General features: G+C 36.0%; 1 protein-coding gene across 1 annotated transcript in view; it reads left to right on the top strand.

Annotated features, from left to right (window-relative positions):
• LOC139686162 (diencephalon/mesencephalon homeobox protein 1-like) overlaps positions 1 to 22,050 on the top strand; it is a 188,581-nt gene that overhangs the window by 27,746 nt on the left and 138,785 nt on the right. The window contains exon 2 of the mRNA XM_071583346.1: positions 4,881 to 4,988. Within this exon, the coding sequence (XP_071439447.1) occupies positions 4,898 to 4,988 (91 nt within the window). The 5' untranslated portion in view covers positions 4,881 to 4,897. The remainder of the gene's footprint in view (positions 1 to 4,880; positions 4,989 to 22,050) is intronic.

Raw genomic sequence — 22,050 nt, 5'->3', positions numbered from 1 at the left:
TATTTTCTCAAAGTGACTTATTTATCCTTCCATCTTCAGCCGAATGCAAATCAAATTTGACTTACTGATGCTCGTTTAATCCAGTATATTTTCCCCCAAAGCTCTAGCGATTGACGAAATAATGCTAATTATATTTTTTACATACTATCAGGCAATTCAATTCGTCCAGGTTTGTGTACATCGGCGATCTCCTCTGGAGCATTACAAACTACGGAAGCCCTAATGAGCTTCAAAATGTCCCACACGTCTCATGTGCTTGAGGAACATTCTAGAGTGGGCTTTGCGTTTTTAAGCTTTGGAGATTTCCCGCTATGTTGGAGCGGCTTCATCGCTAGATGCCAAATTTTTGGGCCCTCGTTAATTAATCACTAAAATAAGAGGGATTTAATTCCCGAGTTTTATGTTGGCATATCATTATGCTGGTTAGTATTTTAACTCACCAGATTTTATAGTTTTGAAAATAATTATGGATACCACATTTAACTTGGCCCACTTTGATAAAGTGGGTGAAATATATTTCATTAATTGAATAAACCTAGAGGCTTATTTGGAAATAAAAATCGCAGAGACGCTGCAACCAATTGGAAATCATGTTACTTTAACTGGACACAAAGAAGCTGGCTTCATTATAAGCAAAATGAACATTGACTTGAAAATTTTCTAGCAGTCTGTAAAAGAATCTTATATAAGAGTGCGACTCATCTTAGAGTTTTTGGTTTTTGGTTTACTCGTATCTTGCCAAGAATTATTAGTTACTTCTTCTAGAGAGTCGTAGCATGTATAAAACTACAATGCTAAATGTTTGGCTACATTCAAGGTTACGTTTACCCTGTGCACGTACATTAAAAGGGATATTCAAAGATTCGGTCAACGATATTTTTTTCTGAAAAACACATGAAAATCATATTAATATATTATTATGCTTACTTAAATTATGCAAATGCGGAGAAGAAAGGATTTATTTTAAAAAGCATTTCTAATGGAAAAAGAGAATTTTGGAATTAAATTATTAATGCGAGGGTCTTTGTCCTTTGTCAATTGCGAATTATGTAGAATAAACGGCTGTTTATAAAATGTCATTTCCAGATACTCCACTCTAAACGCATTAAAGAGAAATTTATGTGTTTATATATATATATATATATATATATATATATATTATTATTTATATAGATTATATATATATATATATATATATATATATATAAAATGTATATATATATACATACATATATATACATATATATATATACACACACACACACACACACATATATATATATATATATATATATATATATATATATATATATATACATACATACATACATAATCAAAGCTAAAAGACGAATGCGGCATTTGTAAGTAAAGTCATATTTTAGGATTTTTGCCAATTTCCGAATTATATTTTTTTATATGTCATGGGTTTGTTTGCGGTTAAGATGCATAAAAAGTTTTCTACCAAAGAAGCACAAAATTTTATATTACCTATTATATAAATAGATTATCATATTAAATCCCTAAATCTACGGCGGAAGTAATGGCTCGACCTTTTTTTCGACGTGTGGCAGTGGCACCGTCAAAATAAAATTTAAAAATGGAGTGAGGCGTGAGAAATTTTCAATAAAATGACATTAACGTTCCGTGGAGAACCATTTATTTTTCCCATTAAATCATGGAATAATTATGTCATTAGCGGCCGACTTTTAAGCCGGTTGCCAGTAAATAGGTTTTTAGTATTTTTAATATTTTTTTGGCATTTTGCGCAAAGCCACCATACAGGAACTTATTTGCTTGCTCTGGCTCAATTTCTTACAAGTGAATAAAATCCATTCCACCCCAAAAGAAAAGTCTAAAACAAAACTATAGATTTTATATTAAATTGTGAAAGTACATGATTTCGAGACTTCCTACATTTTGCCTCGCATCACTACAAAAAATTTGAGAATACATCAGCAATGCAATTAGTCACGGTAAGTTCTGTATTACGAAAATATTTTGGTAATAAAAAGGAATCCCAAATAGAGAGAGTTAGGAGCTGGCCATATTGAATTTTTCTCTCAAAGTCTTTAGGTGCCCTAATCTGTAGATGTCGCGTTAGGATTGATAATTTTATCAGAGATTTACTCATTTTCTGAGGACAGGCTTCTATCAGTAGACATTAATTTAGGATTGTTTCGTGCTTCCATCAGGAATGGAAGTTTTTTCAGATTTCCTCAAATGAATATGTAATATTTAATTATTTCTTGCAACAGCATTTGACAAATTCGGAGAATCTCTTATGAGCTCGATTTAGTTTCTTAACATGCCCATTCTATTTTGCACAACATATTTGCTGTGTATTTTATATACGGATTTTCTAGTGTAATTAGATATCAAATCTTAAATATTTCCTCAGTTTTCCGCCACCCGTCTGATAAAAACAAGTTCTTCAAATGCTGCCCCAACCATATCTCAGAAATGTGCTGTGCATACTGCTATATTATCTAATTCACTTGAGAATTCGAAATTAACATACATCTTCAAATAGTCATAGTTCACTTTTATATTCCCAGAAGTAGAAATTTGACGGAGAGATAAAATCATAAATATGAATGCGGTTTTTGAAAGCCTTAAATACACAATTTAGTATTATTTTTCGAGTGCCGGTCGTACCTGCCGGTGTCAAATTAGAGTTTTATTATACAGCCGTGCGATATACGGAATTACGATTAACAATGATTCCTTTTAATTCATCGTGCGTACACAACCATTTATAATGAAAGCATGTCATTCGACGCCCATGATTTTCAGCTCTTATGCGTAGGTGGTTCTGAAGCAGTGATGATTTTCATTGATGCTCGCTAAGATTCAAAAGCAGAAATAAAATTGAGGCATAAAGATAAAAATTGAAAAGGAGGCAGAAATTGAAGACCATCAGATATTTACATGTTAAATATTCAATTCACGTTTTCATCCATAATTGCACTTTACAATTTCTCATTAATATTAATTGTGCATCGAGTCTTTGGTTAGCCATAAAAACAGTTGTTGGGTGAAAAATGTGAAAAAAATGTATTAAATTACTTTATTTTGGTCCACCTGCGAATAAGTTTCCAAATAAAATCTTGTTCATATCTAAATATGGAATTGCCGGAACATATCTGTAAACTACGTTGCCAATTTGGAGCTCTTTTACAAATGGAGTTGTTCAAATATTTCACCGGACTCGTTTTTAGCTGTTCTAATGACCAGAAATTATATTATTTCCACGAGTAATTGAGTTTTATCATTCAAAGTGGCCTTATTGGCCACTAGAGTTGGCAATAAGAAATTTAAAACGATTTCATGGGCAGATAATATTAATTTAAAAGTATTCATCTACTAATAATAGTGTTACAAATATTTTGGCTGATTTGCCTGTCCACAATGGTAAAGATGAATAAAGTGTCATGTGCATCTACAAAATACCACGCAAGCCGATGCAAGGACTTGGGGCGGGGGTTATTAGGTCACCACCTGTAAAAGGGAAAAAACCACATGCAAAATCAATACATCCATCAAAGCTATACCCACAATGGCGGATACATTTACGCAAAAATCCTTTCATTTTACACGCATGCAAATACATATACTGGCTCGAGGTCAAGTGAAGCGACTGGGCACCGTGAGATTTACTTAAGCCGTGTGATCTTTCATGCACCAGTCTATCTGGGAAACCGCACGTGACCAAGGAAAAGGATTTGGCCCCTGTAGTGTTGAATTCAATCTCCGTTTGATTTAGTATTAGATGAGCTCTATCATACCTATCAAAACGATGTTGCTGACTTTATGAAACCATAAATACAGTAAATAACCAGAAGGTCGGTTTGTTAGATTTTGGTAGAGTTTACCTAATGTTAAGCCCGACGGCGTGCGAAATTCACACATCAGGGTAGGGGGCATTTCCTTTTCCTGTGTCAGCTATGGTTTCCCTTTAAAATCTGGTACCCGAACTATTACACAGCTTGAGTGATCCTGGGGATACCCAGAGGTATTCCCGGGAATAGAATCCGGACCCACCGTTCACTAGTCCAACACTCTAGTCCTGGACTACCACGTTTCATAGGTATCAATCGAATGAAACCGCTGGATGAATATATCCAAGCAATTATTTTCTCATGATATAAGAAGGGAACTTAAATTTATTGAAGTTCTCTTCACTTCTACAATTTTTTTGTTGTCCACCGTTCGTTGATGGCTTCTTAATTCCTCTTGTGCGCGCCCCTATTGTAGCTTCCTGAGAATTTCAAAGTTATCCGTGATATGGGAGATTTTCAGGCAGTTTTCATTACAAAAATACTGCTTATGATTGCGGTAAGAATATTGCTAAACCTTAGCTTATTTAATGACAACCTATTTCAAATTGCCTTTTTATATCTTAATAACAGAAATGGAAAAGTACAAAGAATTCAAAATAATAATTAACAATGAAATCAGATGTGATTTACCTGTCTTTCTCCGAGTCATTTCTTTTTATGTTAACTAATTAAGCTATTGACTCTTAAGTGATCCTCCACCTCTATAATTGCGTCAAATAAATAATAAATCAACATTTTCAGTCGAAGGAGAGTTATCAGTAATAGAATAATTATTTAATCCAACAGATGTATAACTTTATATAAGTATGTATTTATGTATATTTTTCATCCTTCATAAACTATTATGCAATTGGAAATAATATGTTCAGTATAAATTAGACTAGTCTTAGGACCAGAAATTTTTGGTAACACGTTCATGCATTCCCAAATCTTTGGTAAACATAATTTATATAGACAATAGCATTTTCTTTATACTCATTTCATTTGACATTTATATAGACCCATTCGGCTAACACTCAATGAAACAATTTTATCTTGCAGGTGGTGAGGCGGTCGACATGTTTTGCTACCACTGTCCACCTTCGCTGCACTCTTCTGCGAGCACACGCTTACACGGCCTCGACTACCCGTTCACGCCCACCCACCCGTGTAAGTATGGCTGGCGCATGCTCTGTGCAGCTCGTTCTTCGCCGTATCCCTCCTCTTGACTACTAAAAATGTGTTCAAGTTAATTTTTTTGACAAAGCTCTAGACCAAATGGTTGTAATTTTCATGCGAAATCGAGGATGCGAATAATGAAAATACACTGGGCTCACGGGGCCGAGTGTAATGTCCAGCAGCAAAGACAAGACTTCGGCGTTCGCCATCACATAAAATCCTAGAGCATCCACGTGCGCGGCAGCAGGAAAGAAGAGGATTTCCACCGTGAGATTTGGGGCTTGAATTGTTTGAACGATGCTGAGGAAAGGAAAGTGGGTAAACGCCAAGCAAAATATGGAGAAAGAAAAATGTAGACATGTAAGAGTTGTGCGGTGTGAGATGGTAAAATAACGGGAAATATTGAAGTCATTGTTAGAGAGTAATATATGACGGCATGGCGGAGATTCAACGTTGTGTAGCGATAGCACTGAGTGGGAAACTGAGGAAAAAGGAAGTGTACGTGGAACAGGTAAATGACAATATTTCAGCAGAAAAAAAGCAGGCGCGCTCAATCTAGGATAATTCGAGTGTACATCCCGTCGAGCAGTCATTGGGAGGAAGGAGTATATAGTATTTATAATTGGTTAGACGCAAAGATTGCAAGTGTACTTGTAAGGAAACACTTATTAAAAATGGGGACCTGGAGTGCGATCGTAGAGAAAAGGAGAGAGAATATGGTTTAGAAGAATGGAATGGAATAAAACCATAGTTTGGCAGCAGAAACTGGTTGATAATAACTAACTCACGGTTTAAACATCACATTAGATGTTGATACACATGGAAAATGCCAGGAAAAACAAGTAGATACAAGCTGAATTATGTTGCGGTCAGGGTAGATTTAAGAATAACGTGATCAAATCGCGTAGTATACCGGAAGCAGATGTGCATTCGGATATAAATATCATGCTCATGAAGTTTAATGTTCACATTTAGGGGAATAAGAAAGGGAGAACTAAGGAAAATGGAACATAGAAGCTTTTCCTGGGATAAAAATAAGTATCAGGAGGTAATTGATTATGCACTGTAATTTGTCAATTGAGTCGATGCAGTAGGCAAAAGATGAGAAAAACTCCTAAGTATACAGAAAGCGACAAACGAAACAACAGGTACAGCAAGCAGAAAAAGGGATCGGTAACTATTGATTACAGTTGAAAGTACTGAGAAGGTGAATAATAAAAGGAAATGAATGAACGTGAAGAAAGTTAGGGAGACAAAAGTACAATGAACTACACGATAAACTGAGGTGAGAAATCAATAGGAGAAAGAAAATTAGGTAGACGGAGGAGTTGGAGGGTATGGAGAGTTTACCGTGAGAGGGAAAAAGGAGAAAATCGTAAAGGAAGGTCAGGCCAATCTCAGAATGAAGAGAAGAAAGTTACGATTGCACTAATTGAGATGCAATGGGTAAAATATTAGTAAAAGAAGAAGAGGCTCTGATTAGCAGGAACGAAAAATATATGATCTCTGGGATTAAAATAAAAGTCGAGTAAGTTTGGATAGAGAAATTGAATATGTTGTGCATTAAGATAGCTTAGGGACAGGAATGCTTGCATGTGAGATAGAATAGGCATTGAAAAATAGGAAATCAAAGAAGGCTATGAGAATAAATAACATACCTGCAGAATCACAAAACAATTGAAGATAACGAGGAAGAATTAACATTCATGAGCTCATTTGTAGCATTTATGATGAAGGCATTTGGTCGGAAGACTGGGATCAGAATTAATACAATGCTCAGGATTGGGAATGCAGCATGATATAAGGGCAATAGAACAATACGTTTGATAACAAATGCGGCTAAGTTATTACTCAGAATCATCAACAAAAGAAGAAAACGAATTGAAGAAGGCGAATACCTATTTAGGCGAAGAACATAAGTTGGGTACAGAAAGGGTAGAGGTGCGCGTGATGTCATTGCAATAATTAGACCACTGTTATAAACTAAAATAGAGTAAAACTAGGACGTATTTCTATGCTCCTTAGATTTTAGTAAAGCGTTCTACAGAGTAAAGTGATCAAAATCAGGAAACATCTGCAGAAGATATGAGTAACCTGGATAGAGAGATAGCTTAATCGGATGCTGGATACACGTCAGACTGAACAAGTGAGGATAACGAATGAAGAGCCTGAATGGACAGCGTTAGGCAAGTAAGGAGGACCGAAATATCCACTATCACCTGTTCATTTAAAAAATATTCAGTGGAATGGTAACCGAGGCATTGGAAAGACTGGGAGGAAGAAAACCCTTTGAGTCACATTTTCGGGTGAGCAAGCGTTTCTAAGCTAGTTAGTCAGAGTTAACATAATTAATTTGGCGCGTTTTAGAAACTGTACGATGGTTATGGGACTAAAAGTATTCCTAGTAAAACAAATAAAATGAGAATATGAAGAAATAGCTTAAGGGTAAATTTGAACAGGTAAAAATATTTTGGAGGTTTAAAGAAACTAATTAGGAGGTATTTTGGGAGGGGGGTTGGGAGTATAGTGGGTACAATGGAAGAAGATTTCCTTCGGGTAACAGAGCTTTTCGAAGATACTGTAGATGAAAACAAGTATCTTAAGTGAACACGTAAATAAAAGGTTAAGGAAAACTTTAATATGGAGCACAGTTATATATGAATCGGTAAGTTTTAGTTAAGGGAAGACGATAATAGAAAATTGGAGACTCATGAGATGTCCTGGCATGGAGTAGCATGGAGAAAATACAATATACAGAAATGAAAATCCAAAGATATATTAGGCATAGGAATTGAAAAAATACGGTTGCAGGGAGAAATTCAAAGAAGGGAAACCAACTGGAAGCAAGAGATTCTGAGAGGTAAAGGAATGCTGATAGCGGTTTTACGTAGAGAGGAGAATGTTGGGCTAGAGGCTGGAAAAGAATAAAAATGAAGGATACAAATAATGAATGTATAAAGTATCTAGAGCTCAAGAATTAGTAATTACATTATGGTTAGAGGATTATTTCTGCCATTTCGTTGGGGTACATTGCTTATTGGCGTATGAGTACAGTAGTGCTTAGTGCCGGAGTCTATCAAAAAACCTACTGTAGATCACTGGCGAGTTCAGTTCTTGGGTCAAAATCCTAAAGGAAATTGATAAAATGTTTTAGAGAATTATACAAAACGACTACATTTGTTTCAAAAAGCAATGCGGGATGGTATAATTCACGATTTTTAACGTATTCTGCATTTTCAGAGCTGTGACCTGGTGGCTGTAGACGAAAATGAAGAACATACCTAATTGTTTTCTGCCCTTGTGCCAAGCCAGCTATCAATTTACATTTCAAACCAAATAATGATAAATATTTTTTCTAAGATGTTAATTTAATTCATAATTTTGCTGAATACAGCCCATGCTTTAGTCAAGTAAAAATTGGAGTATGGCATTGTTTTTCGAGATTATTGGGTTGGGCTGTTTATTTTTTTCTGAATGCCATACTGCTGCTGTCATATTTTTTTAGGGTGTTGATATGGTTAATGCTGATTCCTCGAAATGGGCCCCTTTTTCGAGAGGAAAGCTACGGTGAAAACATTAAGTTAGTCAACGTTCCCGTTCACATTAAGCATGAAAGCTCAGCGGTTTTAAGTTTGCTGGTCCGAGTCGAGTCTAGGTTGTTTTTGTTATGAAGCCATGAATAATTACAATCTCCTCTCCATTGGTGATGATTTCACCGAAACTCACTGACGTCCACTTTTTTTTACTAAAAACACAAATTTGTTGTTTGATGGAATGTAGTCGATATTCACAATGGCCAGTCTCATGTGCCCATTACCGCACATTTGACAAAGATGATTTCTCTCAGGATTAGGAATCATTTAAATGACAGGATATCTTACCGAAGGACATATTACTATTTTTAATCCATTTGATAAATGAAATTTTATTAAATGCTCACGTACGTTTAGATCGGATGAACCCAACAATTCGTGTAGCATAATCCATAGATTTTAGAAAGCATTTATCTACTAAAATATTTTCAGGGCCGGTAATTAGATACTGTTTTAATGTCAGTCAACATATCCATATGCAATTTCGATTTTTACGGTTGATTTAACTTGAACTAAGAAAAAAAATCGTAAAAATTCCATTCATTAAGATGTCTTCAGTTTATAATTTTTTACATACAAGTTAACCATATTTCCTTGTCTCTAAAAATTAATAAAATATAATTATTTCTAAATAATCTGAAAATTGGCCAATAGCATGGGGTCTCCTGTTGAACAAATTCGACTAAGTAGGCATATCGACTGCCCATTTTGCAAAAATCTTCTGTAATATGTTAGAACTCTGCACAGCCTTGAAATGAATGATCAGTGTTATTATAATTTCTTACAATTATAATAAATGTCGGGACTTGTTGTTAACGTTTGACCATGGAAGTACCACACGAAGTTGTTTACAATGCATTCCTTTCTCGTTGTAGTCCGGAGATGCAGGCTTTTGATCTCGGGGAAGGGGCCGACTGCTCAAGTGGCCTCGGCGGGCCAAGAACTGGCGGTGGAGCGTGACGGTGAGGCGGGGGCTCGTGCGCAGGCGCTGTGGGGCGCTTAGGGCGGATGCGCGGGGAGGGTGCGCGGGGAAGGCGGAAGGGGGGAGCAGAAGCTCGTTACCCTTGCGAATACCCGTTCCTTGGGGATTTACCGAAAGGAGCGCGTCTAAATGACCCCCCCCCCTTTCCTCTCTCCCGTCCTTTCCTTCCGTGGAGAACTCATGAACGGACGAAGGAATTCAAGATCTTTAACGACGACTCTGCCTTCCCAAACAGTCGTTTGGAGACTCTGGACGAAACAGCAGAAATTAATGATGTTCACATGCATTCAAAGTTTATAGTTTTTCTTCCACTTTTGCTAAACGTTCACCCAGTTTCGCCGCTGTGATTGGACTGACCCAACACCCCCCTGCGCGCCGGGAAAGAACTGATATGTTCCCTTTTACGAATTCATCCTGTAGTCATCCCGAGCTATGGGAACGAGAGAGGATCATACCGAATGTTATGGCTCATTTATTATGCATTAGCGATGAGTGAATACAATTCACGCGAAATATTACGTAGAATGGCATGCCATAAAATAAAATAGGCACTATTTCGTTACGCCTAATTATCCTTTGTGTAAGATAAATACGGATCTTTCTCTGAAGCGATATAGCATACTTTACCCCTTCATTCATCCACATTATCAAAAAAGATGGGAAAGCAAATATTTAGGAAAAACGATTGCTGTAATTCTTGAAATAAATTTGTAGAGGCTTTCCCCTTGAGGAAACTTTTTATACTTTATAATAAAGAGAATTTGTTTAAGAATATTTTTTTACGTTACACATATGACATTGAAACACCCTAACCCCCTCATCCCTTACCCTTTCCTCCTGGTGCTGCAACCCCTGCCACACACCTTTTTGGTGGCTTGCAGGGTATTGATGTAGATGTATGACTATTCAAGTCTAAAAGCAATGGGATTTGAATAATACCGAAACCGGATAAATTTGTTATTCTAACACGACACTCATATTCTCATCAATGGGCATTCCTCTTCAATTATTTTAAAAAATGTCGAACAAAAAACCAATAAGACGCTACATCACCATTTAATTAATCAAATTAAGTTAGCGAAAGAGTACTTTGAACACATTTTCTGCATAAGTACTTTTTTGGAAATATTTGGGTGACTTAATAACAAAATATTTTCATTTAGTTATGATTTTATCAAATGTATTTATATGTCGGTGCCGAGGCATATTTTGTTCTTCAAAATATTTAGGATCAAAAGAATCTCAAAATCTAAAACGGTTTGGACGACGTGAAAAATTAATATTGTTGCCCTTTTAATCACCTATTTCACTTTCGATTGTAGGATTTGTTCGTCTAAAATGGAAATTAAAGATCTTTTACGAGCCTTCCAAGGTTCGTCTGTCAATCCAAGGCTCGTGGGTTCCATTCCCGCCTGGGAGGGTTTCCTCCTCCTTGGACTTGGGTGTTTGTAATCGTCTCCATTGTTTTCACTGTTAATAGTCCGATTTAAAGGCCAAAAAGTGCTGTTTCCGGACTAAGGCTAAATCAAAAAATACTATTAAGGTGTTACAAAAAAATAGCATGCGTTATTGCATAATTCCCTATTATAAAATATTCAATAATTTTACTCGACCGATAGTGTGAATTATCCGGATTCATAAACCCACTGATGTTCAATTTCTCCATAAGGCTATAAAAAGTTCACATAACCAATGTTTTACCACTGCTCTTGCGAGATTGACGGGTAATTTCTATTTATTTAGATAATTGATTTTTTGATGATGAGTAAACTTTTTAGCCATAAAATAGATCAGATTGACGATCGACACCTACAAAATTACCCCGCGATCCAGCAAAATGGTGTGCAGCAGGGGATATGAGCACCAGGCAGAAAGGTTTCTGGGAAAAGAGGAGGGTTTTTGAGGGGTGCGGGAAAGTGGAAAAAAATGTCCACTTGCGTTTGCTCCACAAAATCCCTGAAAAGACGGGCGAGGCGGTGCAAATAGGTGGTGCGCACAGGTTGCGGAAAATTTAGTTTTAAACAAGTGTTCATTTTACCACCACAGAATTTCTCCAGTATATTGAATTTGAAAGATTTAAAATAAACATCAAAAATACTGTTGTATATTTCGTGTAATAGTATATTTTTGCAATATTACTACACAGATTTATCATTTCAAACCTATTTCTTTTGTCATTTGAATATTTTCTATTTACTCTGAAATTATAGAAATATGCTAATAAACCTAAAAAAATAGGGCTAATAAAACGAAAAAAATAAAGAAATGCATACAGTACACAAATATTCGATACGAATAAAGAGGAGAGAATACGCAGATAAAACAATAAATGAAATTATTTGCGTAGATAAAAATACGCGCGGAAAATTATCACGGAATGGCTATGTCTAATCCATATTTCGAAAAAGATAGGATATCACAATAAAAATCTCAAACGGACATACATAAAATACACTAAGAAAATTGTCACAATGGTATCAAATAAGCTCAGATATTACGAGTAATTCTCGTACGCTGGACACTTACTTTGAAAATATGATCCTCGTTTTATTTATTTTTGATAATCTACCGTTTTAGTTAGCTTCTGGATAAACGCAAAGACTATCATATACAACGACATTTCTTTGCCTCTCCCAACATAGCAAAAGCATATCTCCGACACTACAACAGACCCTCCTTCAATTCAACATACTCGTTTTCTCCTTTCACCACGTCCAACAGTCCCATCATCTTCCTACCCCTTACTCGCTATCCTAACATTCTCCCCTCTCTCCCCACAGTCTGCAACATCCCAACTCCAATCAAAACACTCGATCCATTTTTTCTACATCATTTGGATTTATCCTATCCTATCCCTTACAATGTCTAGCTCTTAATCGTTCGTTTTTTTCTGTCCATATCACCTTTTCCATTCTTCTCCACATCAAGAATTCAAAATGTTTCAATCTAAGCTTATCGCCTTCCTACAATAACCATATTTCTGTGCCGTACAAAAGCATGCCACTTTCAAAGATTTAATTAGCCTTTTATTCTTAACGAGCATCTTAGCTCACGGTGTCGGGCACCAATTTCTTCCTCTTCGGGAAAATTCCTTTGCCTAACGTAATTCTTCTTCTTATGTACCTGCTGCTTTCACAATTTTGGTCCAAAAAAATTCAATATAGGTAATCTGATCCTTCTACTCTAATTTGCAATATCCTATTTAAGTATTTAACTTTTCTTTCTCTTTCTTGAAAAACACAAAACCTTTATTTTGTTTACATTTATTCACAACCCGTACCTATCGTACTGAATATGCTATGTCCTCAGCAATGCTTGCAACCTCTCGGTCACTGGCAAATTCAAACTTGGTCATCCGCAAAACTGATTTTACGCATGGGATTTTATTTTTCCCGGGTGATAATGGACAACCATGTCTTACTCCTCTTCCTAACACTGCTTATCCCGATTCCTCATCCCCCACTCGCACAGAAGCAGTCTGATACGTTTGCAGGTTACGGATAAGTCGCCTATTCCTGTAATCTAATCCTATTTTTTTGCGCTAAATTCAATAGATTGAACCAAATTACCCTATCGAGTGCCTAGAAATACACGACACATATAACTGAACCCTGATTTCATTTTATGCTCCTCTGAGTTAGCGATCGTTAGTCGTATTGCTATGCAGTCACGAGTCTCTCTCCCCTTTTATGAATCTAAACTGATCTCCCCCTTAGTAATAATAGACCCTCCTATCCAAAAACTAATTGAATAATCCTAAGTACAGTTGTAGTTGTGTTAAATATCAAAATTATTGTTCTATTTTCTCCTCATGTTGCCTTTCTCTTTTCTGGAATGGGAATTTTTCTCCAACCTGACAAAACCTTCCAATCAAATTCCTCTGTCATCAATCCTACGAACTAGTCGGTAAAACTGTTTTTCCCAAGTTTTCCTAAACCCTTAAGTTGGTTTGTGGGAATTTTATCCAACCCCACGGTACTTATTTAGGTTCAAATTCCTAAATACCCTTTTCAATTCTCCATCAAGAATGCCTGGACCTATGTACGGTATCCTCATCTATGTTCATATTCTCTTACTATGGCTAAGGTTACAGGCTTATGTTTTTACCATGCACATGTAAATATGTACATATAGATCCTGTATGTACATATTTCTTTGGTCTAAATTAAATCATAAGTGGTTCGACTAATAATTTTACTGGCTAACGAACGGATTGTCTCTTCTTACTTCCTGACAATACTTTCATATTTCTGTACTGTGCCCAAATTTTAACCTTCATTTTTAAAAACTCATCCTCGCAGTGAATTTTCTATCACGTTTATTTCGATCTATACGTTTACCGCCTTAGTTTATTGGTCAAATTTTTATACTCCCCTTTTACCTAATTCTGTGCTTACATTCTTCTGTTTCCTTCTCTTCACCAAACTTCTAATCACATCGTCCATCGTCCACCGTAATTTTTCTTCAATTAATCGAGTGTCCGTGCCCTCACTCACTCTTATCGTTCCGGTAAATGGTAATACATTTTATTTTCCAAAGCTTCGTCCCTTTTTTATCGTCACGAATCCAACGTTATACTACTTTGGTATTAAAATATGATTTTTCTTCAAGTGGGTGTCATGATTAAACTTCGTCACATGCAGAACTCTATTGCAGTTTACCCGCGCTCATTTCTTGTTCAAAACTGTAGTTATCTAAATTACTACCATATTTACCTTCGGCTACAGTCACGTTCCAATACATCATCACTGTCACTATTTTCCTTCCAGGGGCGCCAGCAATTATTTTCTCTAATTGATTGTATACCCAGTCCTATCCTTCCTCCCTTTGGTTGATTAACCTGATCAGTGACCAAATTCGTTGGCTCCACTTTTACCTCTACTCATGCTTATAAAATTCAATCCCTCCTTTCTCGACGCTCAATGCTCTTTTCTTTATTTTTACTTAAAATTATTGCCCTAAATCGCTGACTCATTTCTCCTCCACAATATGATACTCTATAACTATCACTCCAGTAATCCCCATCTATCCTTCCATCACCCATCACATAGCTATAAAATCTCTACATTTCCTCTCTCCATCTCATGCATTATATTTTCTAATTTCTCCGTCAACAAATTTCAAACTCAGCTGAGGATACCCCGAAACTACACACGAAATCAAACCCCGGTCCTACGCCCAGTCAACAGGCACTCTAACAATTGGACTAAACGCTCCAGTTCGTTGCTTCTGTATTATTTATTGAAATCATGATGATTCCTCAGAGTTGCAGATAAAATGAAATTTTCATGGTTAAGTCATCATAGCTTCTCCGTAAGAATACTAAGAGCCAAAAACGCCTTCATTTTTATTCCTTGTAATAGCATAAAAAATAGTGTTGTCGTGCGCACACACACAATCACAAACATACGCGTCCACACACACACGCACGCGCACACACACACATATACATAGTAATTCTCTATTCATATTTCTTTTTAAACTTCTGCGCTCACGCGTCCCTGTTGGTTACGAACTCAAAGTGAAATTTTTTTACTGCTTTTCAAAATATTTTCTGAATTCTTAGGTAATTTGTTCAAGATCTAGGGTCTTATTTTCATGTAAATAAATGAAATATGCTCTTCATTCAGATGCCAGTATCGCATCAGTATTCATTTATCCTTCTGGTATTATTCATTTGAATGCTTTCAAATAAAATGACCCCTATACTACCTTGATCAAAAAGTTCCCGGAATTTATTCAGAAAATTAAAAATACAAGTTTATTCATCTAAATCTATATTGTCCCCTTCAAAGTAATCCCCATCGACTGCAACACACTTATGCCAGCGCTTGATCCAATCCTCGAAACATTTTTTATATTCGGTTTTCGGTATGTCCATCAGTGCTTCCTGCGATTTTTCCATTACTTCCTCTCGGCTGCTAAAACGCGTTCCCCGTAATGGTTTTTTAACTCGATTGAACAGAAAGAAGTCACAGGGAGCCAAATCAGGTGAATTCGGTGGCTGTTGGATGGTATTTGTTGCATTTTTCGTCAAAAAATTACGAATAATGATAGCACTGTGCGACGGTGCGTTATCATGGTGCAAAATCCACGAGTTTTCTGCCCACATTTCTGGTCTCTTTCGGCGAATTGCTTCACGCAAACGTCTCATAACGCCCAAATAATACTCTTTGTTTACTGTCTGGCCTTCTGGCAAAAATTCATGATGCACTACACCGTTGTAATCCATGAAAACCGTCAGCATTGCCTTCTTTTTTGACTGAAAACGACCTGGTTTTTTTGGTCTCGGCTCATTTGGTGAACGCCATTCACTTGCCTGATGTCTGGATTGCGTGTCGTACTCATAAACCCACGTCTCGTCTCCAGTAATGATCCTTTTGATGAATGTGGGATCAGATTCAGCCTCGCAAATCATGTCTTTTGCGACGTCAACACGGTCTCTTTTTTGCATGAAATTGAGGTCTTTTGGAACCAACTTTGCTGCTACACGACGGAAACCCAAATCATTAACCACAATGTCTTGGGCGGATCCATAGGCAATGTTCAAGTCCTCCGCTATTTCTCTGATGGTTAATTTGCGGTTATTGACCAACATTTCTTTTACTTTATCAATTTTTTCACCGACTTTCGATGTCGATGGTCTGCCACTGCGTTCATCATCTTCGATTGACTCACGACCACTTCTGAACCGCTCGTGCCACTGGTAAACGACCGTTTTTTTTAGAGAAACGTTGCCGAAACACTTTTCCAACATTTCCAACGTCCGTGCGCCACTAAATCCGTTTTTTACGAAAAATTTAATACAAGTTCGTTGTTGCAAATTTAAATCCATTTCTGAAATTGTAAAAATCGCCAACACACACAGAGATAGATGTACTCTTGGCTACGTAACTTTTGCAAATGTCAAGTTATGACACTAAGATTTAAAGGGAATATCAACAACAGATGTACCAATTTAACAAAAAAAACAGAACTCAAATCGGAACGATGGGAGCGCCACACGGTGGTTATTCCGGGAACTTTTTGATCAAGGTAGTATGTCTCAGGTTACTTTAATTTGCCTTCTTTGTCCGTGGCAATTTTATTTCCCACGACAATGTACTAGAATCAAAACCCGTACAGTACATGCCACGTAAATTGTACGTAGCAGCTCTACGTTTCATCTCCCTTAAAAGTTGAATGCTTTCCTTTCCTCTTTTTAGAACTGATGTCGCTCCCGAATAAAAAAATTATTTCGGGAATTTTTTATAGTAATTGCAAAAGCTGGCTTATAAATCCTTGTGTATATTTTTCATATCATCATTTCTTGGTTTCACTCTCTCTTCAATGAACAACTGTTCACCTTTATTTTTAGAGTTACATGGACAGCAGATGTCTGGCTCTTTTTTCTACTAGTTTTTTATCCACCAGCATTATACTTTCATTAGCTTGAATATTTTTGGATATCGGTCGGTCATCTCGTCAACAGTAATAATTCACTGTATGCAATATGCTGGCTCTTGAAATTTTCTAACTTGATTAACGAATCTACACTCCAATAAGATTATTCTTCATTTGTTAAATATTTGGTTCTTGGCACACTTTTGTCGTTGGAACAAAAAAATCGCGGTATCTTAAACACAACGAGTTCGCAATGAATGAATAACTTCTTTAGAGTTACTCTATTTGATTTAATCGGCCTGATTCGTATTGACATTGAAGGATTACGCCTTTTCCAACTTCTTTTTCCTTAATAAATTTTAAAAATTTTATAACCTCATTTAAAAAATATAAAATATGCAATGCTATGATATGCTATATATGCTATATATATTTATATATATAAGATATATATATATATATATATATATATATATATACATACATATATATGTGTATATATACATACATATATATATATATATATTCGCCGTTTGGCGGTATTTCGTGTTTGAATGTGTATATATATATATATATATATATATATATATATATATATATATATATATGCACCACTATTATATTCTTTGATTTATTTACAAACGAGGGTCATCCGGAAAGTAGTACCCGTTCGTGAAATAAAGACACAAAAGTAAATATTAACAAACATAAAAAATTTTATTTGAAAGAGGATACTTTAAACTACTTCTCAACATAATCTCCAAGCAAATTAAGGCATTTGTCATAACGTGTGACAAGTTTCTGTATTCCTGCTGCATAGTCCTTCGCCGCCAGCTCATTGAGATACGCGAGGGACCCATCTTGCACAAATTTTTGCATAATGCAGATGGTGTTTAACAATTTCATGAACAATTGTTCGAGAAACATTGGGAAAATGCTCACAGATGTCATCAATTGTGACGCGCCGATCGTTCCTCACGAATTCGTCAACTGAGCTCACCAGTTGGTCTGTAATGACAGACGGTCTCCCCGAACGCTCATCGTCGTGTGTGTTCCCCCTCCCCATGTTAAAGTTGCGACACCACCGCCGAACAGATGACTCGTCCATTACATTGTCTCCATACACCTCCTTTAATTGGCGATGAATATCACATGGGCGAACGTTTCTTGCATTGAGGAATTTAATCACTGCCCTCACTTCACAACTGGTGGCGTTCTCAATTTTTTTAAACATTGTAAACAATCACAGAAACAACACAGGCAATGCTAGCGTCACGCAACTTGGCTCAGAGAAGGCAGACAAGCCACTGAAGCTATCTGACCTCGTCCAGCGGCTACTCGCGTCGTCAGCACTTCATGCGGCACGAACGGGTACTACTTTCCGGATGACCCTCGTATTAGGTTCATCGCCACTTTCATTCTAAAAGCATTACATACATTAGGTATCGAACCTATTATCACATTTATAAATTTTCCTCCAAATTCCATGAATTCCTATAGCATCGAAATTCAATATCTTGAATCAAATTTTAGATATTTAGGACTTTAATAAATCTGAAGGAAACTCTTCAGTGTAATTGCTTCAATCCTGTAATTTACTCTCTTAAGCAATCGTTGACCGGAGTTTCAAGCTGTGGAATGATATGCTTCTGGAATATTTTGCCTAAGAATGTCTAATTAAGTCTGCCATTAAATCATTTTAAAACCCACTTAGTAATTAAACCCCGGCTCTATTGGGTATTGATTTGTTTTTTCTGACTAGCATAAACGATTCAATACTGAATCAAATTTTCATGACGTTTTGACTAGACTTTTTGTGAGATACGGGCTGATTTACCAAACGCCCATCCATCACTTACAGATGAAGTAAGCCAAGTCATCCTAATATTTATCTATACATATAAAATATCTATAGATTTGTATTTTTGCTCATAAATTTTATTCTTAAAAGTTATGAATCATTTAGCCTTTCGAAAAGTTTTACAAATGGTTCTCGCTCGCAAGTTGGACTTGGGGCTTACTCTGGCAGGAGAGTGTCAACTCACTGAGCCCATATAACGTATCACTCAGTTGATTCATAATGATATCTGCTATTATCACTGCACGAACACCAATATATCTTTTACCTTACTCCTACGTCATCTACGAAGTATCTCCCTTCCATCACGGTCTTCAATATCCGATGGCCACTTTGTATCTATTCCACCTACATTATCTACCATCTTCAAATACCCACCTGCTTCCTCAAACTTTCTCTCGCCATAACTTGGTCGTTTTTATTCCTTAGACTACACGTATTATTATTCGTATATGCACAAAGCTAAACTCTTGATCAAAGTTTCCAGTAAATTTTCTCTAAGTCTTTAATGAATATGATTAATTGAGGTTTATTTAAGGAATTAGTAGGACTTTTTCTACTTAATACGAAATTATTAATTTATTGCATCCGAAATGAAATATGTGCCAGTAGTTGAACAATCTACTAATTTCCATTTCGCATTGAAAATGAGTAATACGGTTTTTTATTCGAATATTCGTACCCATCTATTGCATAAATTAATGAACAGCAGTCAGTAGTGGATTATCGTTCCAAAATGGCCGTAGTAACATATATTATCAGTTGCTAAATTGATAATTTACAGTAGATGAAAAATTAAAGAAATACCCGAGGAACTGAAAAATCATATGAAAGTGTCAAATCACACATTAAAAGAATATCTCTTTATTTTCCCCATAACGTTGTTTTTTCTAAACCTTTGACCCAATACTGTTTATATATGTATCGTAAATGTTTACCTATAGTTTTACGGTGGTAAATTTGCCATAAATTATTTCAAAATAGATTCAACAAACATTTTTTATCACATCGGAACCCATTTAATCAATTCATCCATGCTCTTTTTTCAATGAACATAGATTCAAAGAACCCATCAAAGAAGTGTTGGAAAGTGTAACTGTAGAAAGGAGCATTAGAAAATAAATATAAATATGAAATTAACTTATCGTAATTGATCGATCATCAATGATCATGTACAAGGACGACCGATAAAAAGTTAAATATCTGAGCGATGAAATTTTAGCGAAAATGGACTCACGTGTCTTTCAAGCATATTCTAAAAAACTCTCCGACATACATTCAAATATGATACATATGAGCGATCGTGTTTCTCTCTCATCTCTACAACATAGTTACGCACCAGGTCAGTTTGAACCTTAAAGAATAACTGCTACTACCAACGTCTATATATGTAATGGACGTTCACAATTTTCTGTGTTCACTGTAACGTGATACACTCGTTGCCATTCAATTTGAATAAATCAAATCTTTCCAAGTGTAATTCTTCCATTCTTGGAGGAAAAATAGACTAGTGTCATGCATTTTTCTTCTACCAGAAGGGATAATATAAATAAAGCCTATCAATACGTCCTGACATTAATTTTGATGTTTAAATTGTTGGTCTACCATCTTCCTGTGTATGATGGAAACATGGCCTTCAAATGCAGTATAAATAGTCGGATGTACTCACCACAGGAACCATCTTTCGTCAATGTTGAGGATGAGCCCACAAGATAAAGTTTATGCCGGTCCAACTCCAAGGAAAAAAATAACTGTGCTAGTCGTACCCCAACCGCGATAGTTTCGCAAATCTACATCTCCATGTGAATGGCTTGGCCTGATATTTTGGCAGTATAAACAAAACCTCGCTTCCATAGATTTCAAGCACTATCAATCCCATGGCGATCAATTAAAATCCTTCCACGGTTTAATCAACAAAAAATGGACGAATAACATTATTGATTTATATGGCATGTAGTGCCCACCCTATTTTTTTATTAAAACCCGAAGAAATTGCAAATATTGCACAGTTACGATGCACGTAGAAAAATCACCCAAAAGTGGCCCATTAAAAATTTATTTTACAGGGGAGACGAAAATGAATGTATCAGTTTTTTGGTGATAAAATGTACGTTATATCACACCAACGCACAGATAAATGCTTTAGGTGATTGGACATATTGGCAACGGAAAATATAATAACAGAGGACAGGATATCACAGCACAAAGATCATCTTACCCTGCCAAAAAAAATCAGAGGAAATGATGCCTAAGTCAGACAGAGACAATCACGTCAAAATTGAAAATAACGAGACATAATAAGCAAACAGCGTTTTCTGCGCTGTCTTCTTCATGGATGCATTAAGTAATATTAAAGTGTAGGATACCAGAACTTACAGCTTCACTATAGTTAAAGAAATGGGAAAAGAATACATTGTAAAATGTATTAAATGAAGTTACAAACATCTGTGTAGCTTCTAATGTCTTCTAATTGACTATTGATAGAGTTTCCTGTGCAGATTGTTTAAAAAGTGTTTGCACGAGTTAGCTTTTGGCGTAATTGTTACTGGGAATGTCAGAGTAAGTTGCGTTATTCCTAATAAGCATTCTCATATCGTGCTTCGTTTATACTAATAATACAATATTGAGTAGTAATAATTTATTAAAGCTATTCAAATATAATTCATTATGAGAATGAAAAAGTACTGAAAGTTAACTTTGTAATTCATGAACTCAACTTTCCCAAAAGATTTAACAAAAAAATGGAGAATATTATTTTAAAGTCCTCTAAATAGTCATAAATCCTTGAGATTAATCCATTGATCAAATTTTCAGCTTTACATTGCCAAAAACTATTTTGAGATAGTCAAGGCCGTGGTTGTAAAAACCGCAACGTATTATTGACCTAAAATTGTTAATAAATTTTATACCTCTATATCCCCATTTAATTTACAGCTCTGTCACATCCTTGTCATATGACAAGGATGTGACGGGGCTCTTTGGTGCCATCGTTGGTGATATTAGAATCAATCACTGAAGAGCCTCAAAATCCCTCTCTATAAATACCGAAGGGGAAAATGTACCTGAAGGCAATCGCTAGTTGACCTTCTTTGGTGACTTTTCATCAGATTTCACTGCAATGTTTTAATTTTTCAATTCCAATTTCACTTATGGGACTGCTCGTTAATGTTATCCTGCATGATGTTTAAACCCCGACAAACACCTTGTTACTATTTCTTCATGACAAAATTTCCCCAT

This window comes from Hetaerina americana, unplaced genomic scaffold (genome assembly GCF_022747635.1).
Source record: "Hetaerina americana unplaced genomic scaffold, ioHetAmer1.1.p SCAF_13, whole genome shotgun sequence".
NCBI lineage: Eukaryota > Metazoa > Arthropoda > Insecta > Odonata > Calopterygidae > Hetaerina > Hetaerina americana.
The sequence above is the reverse complement of the archived record's forward strand: the minus strand, read 5'-3'. Positions and strand labels throughout refer to the sequence as shown.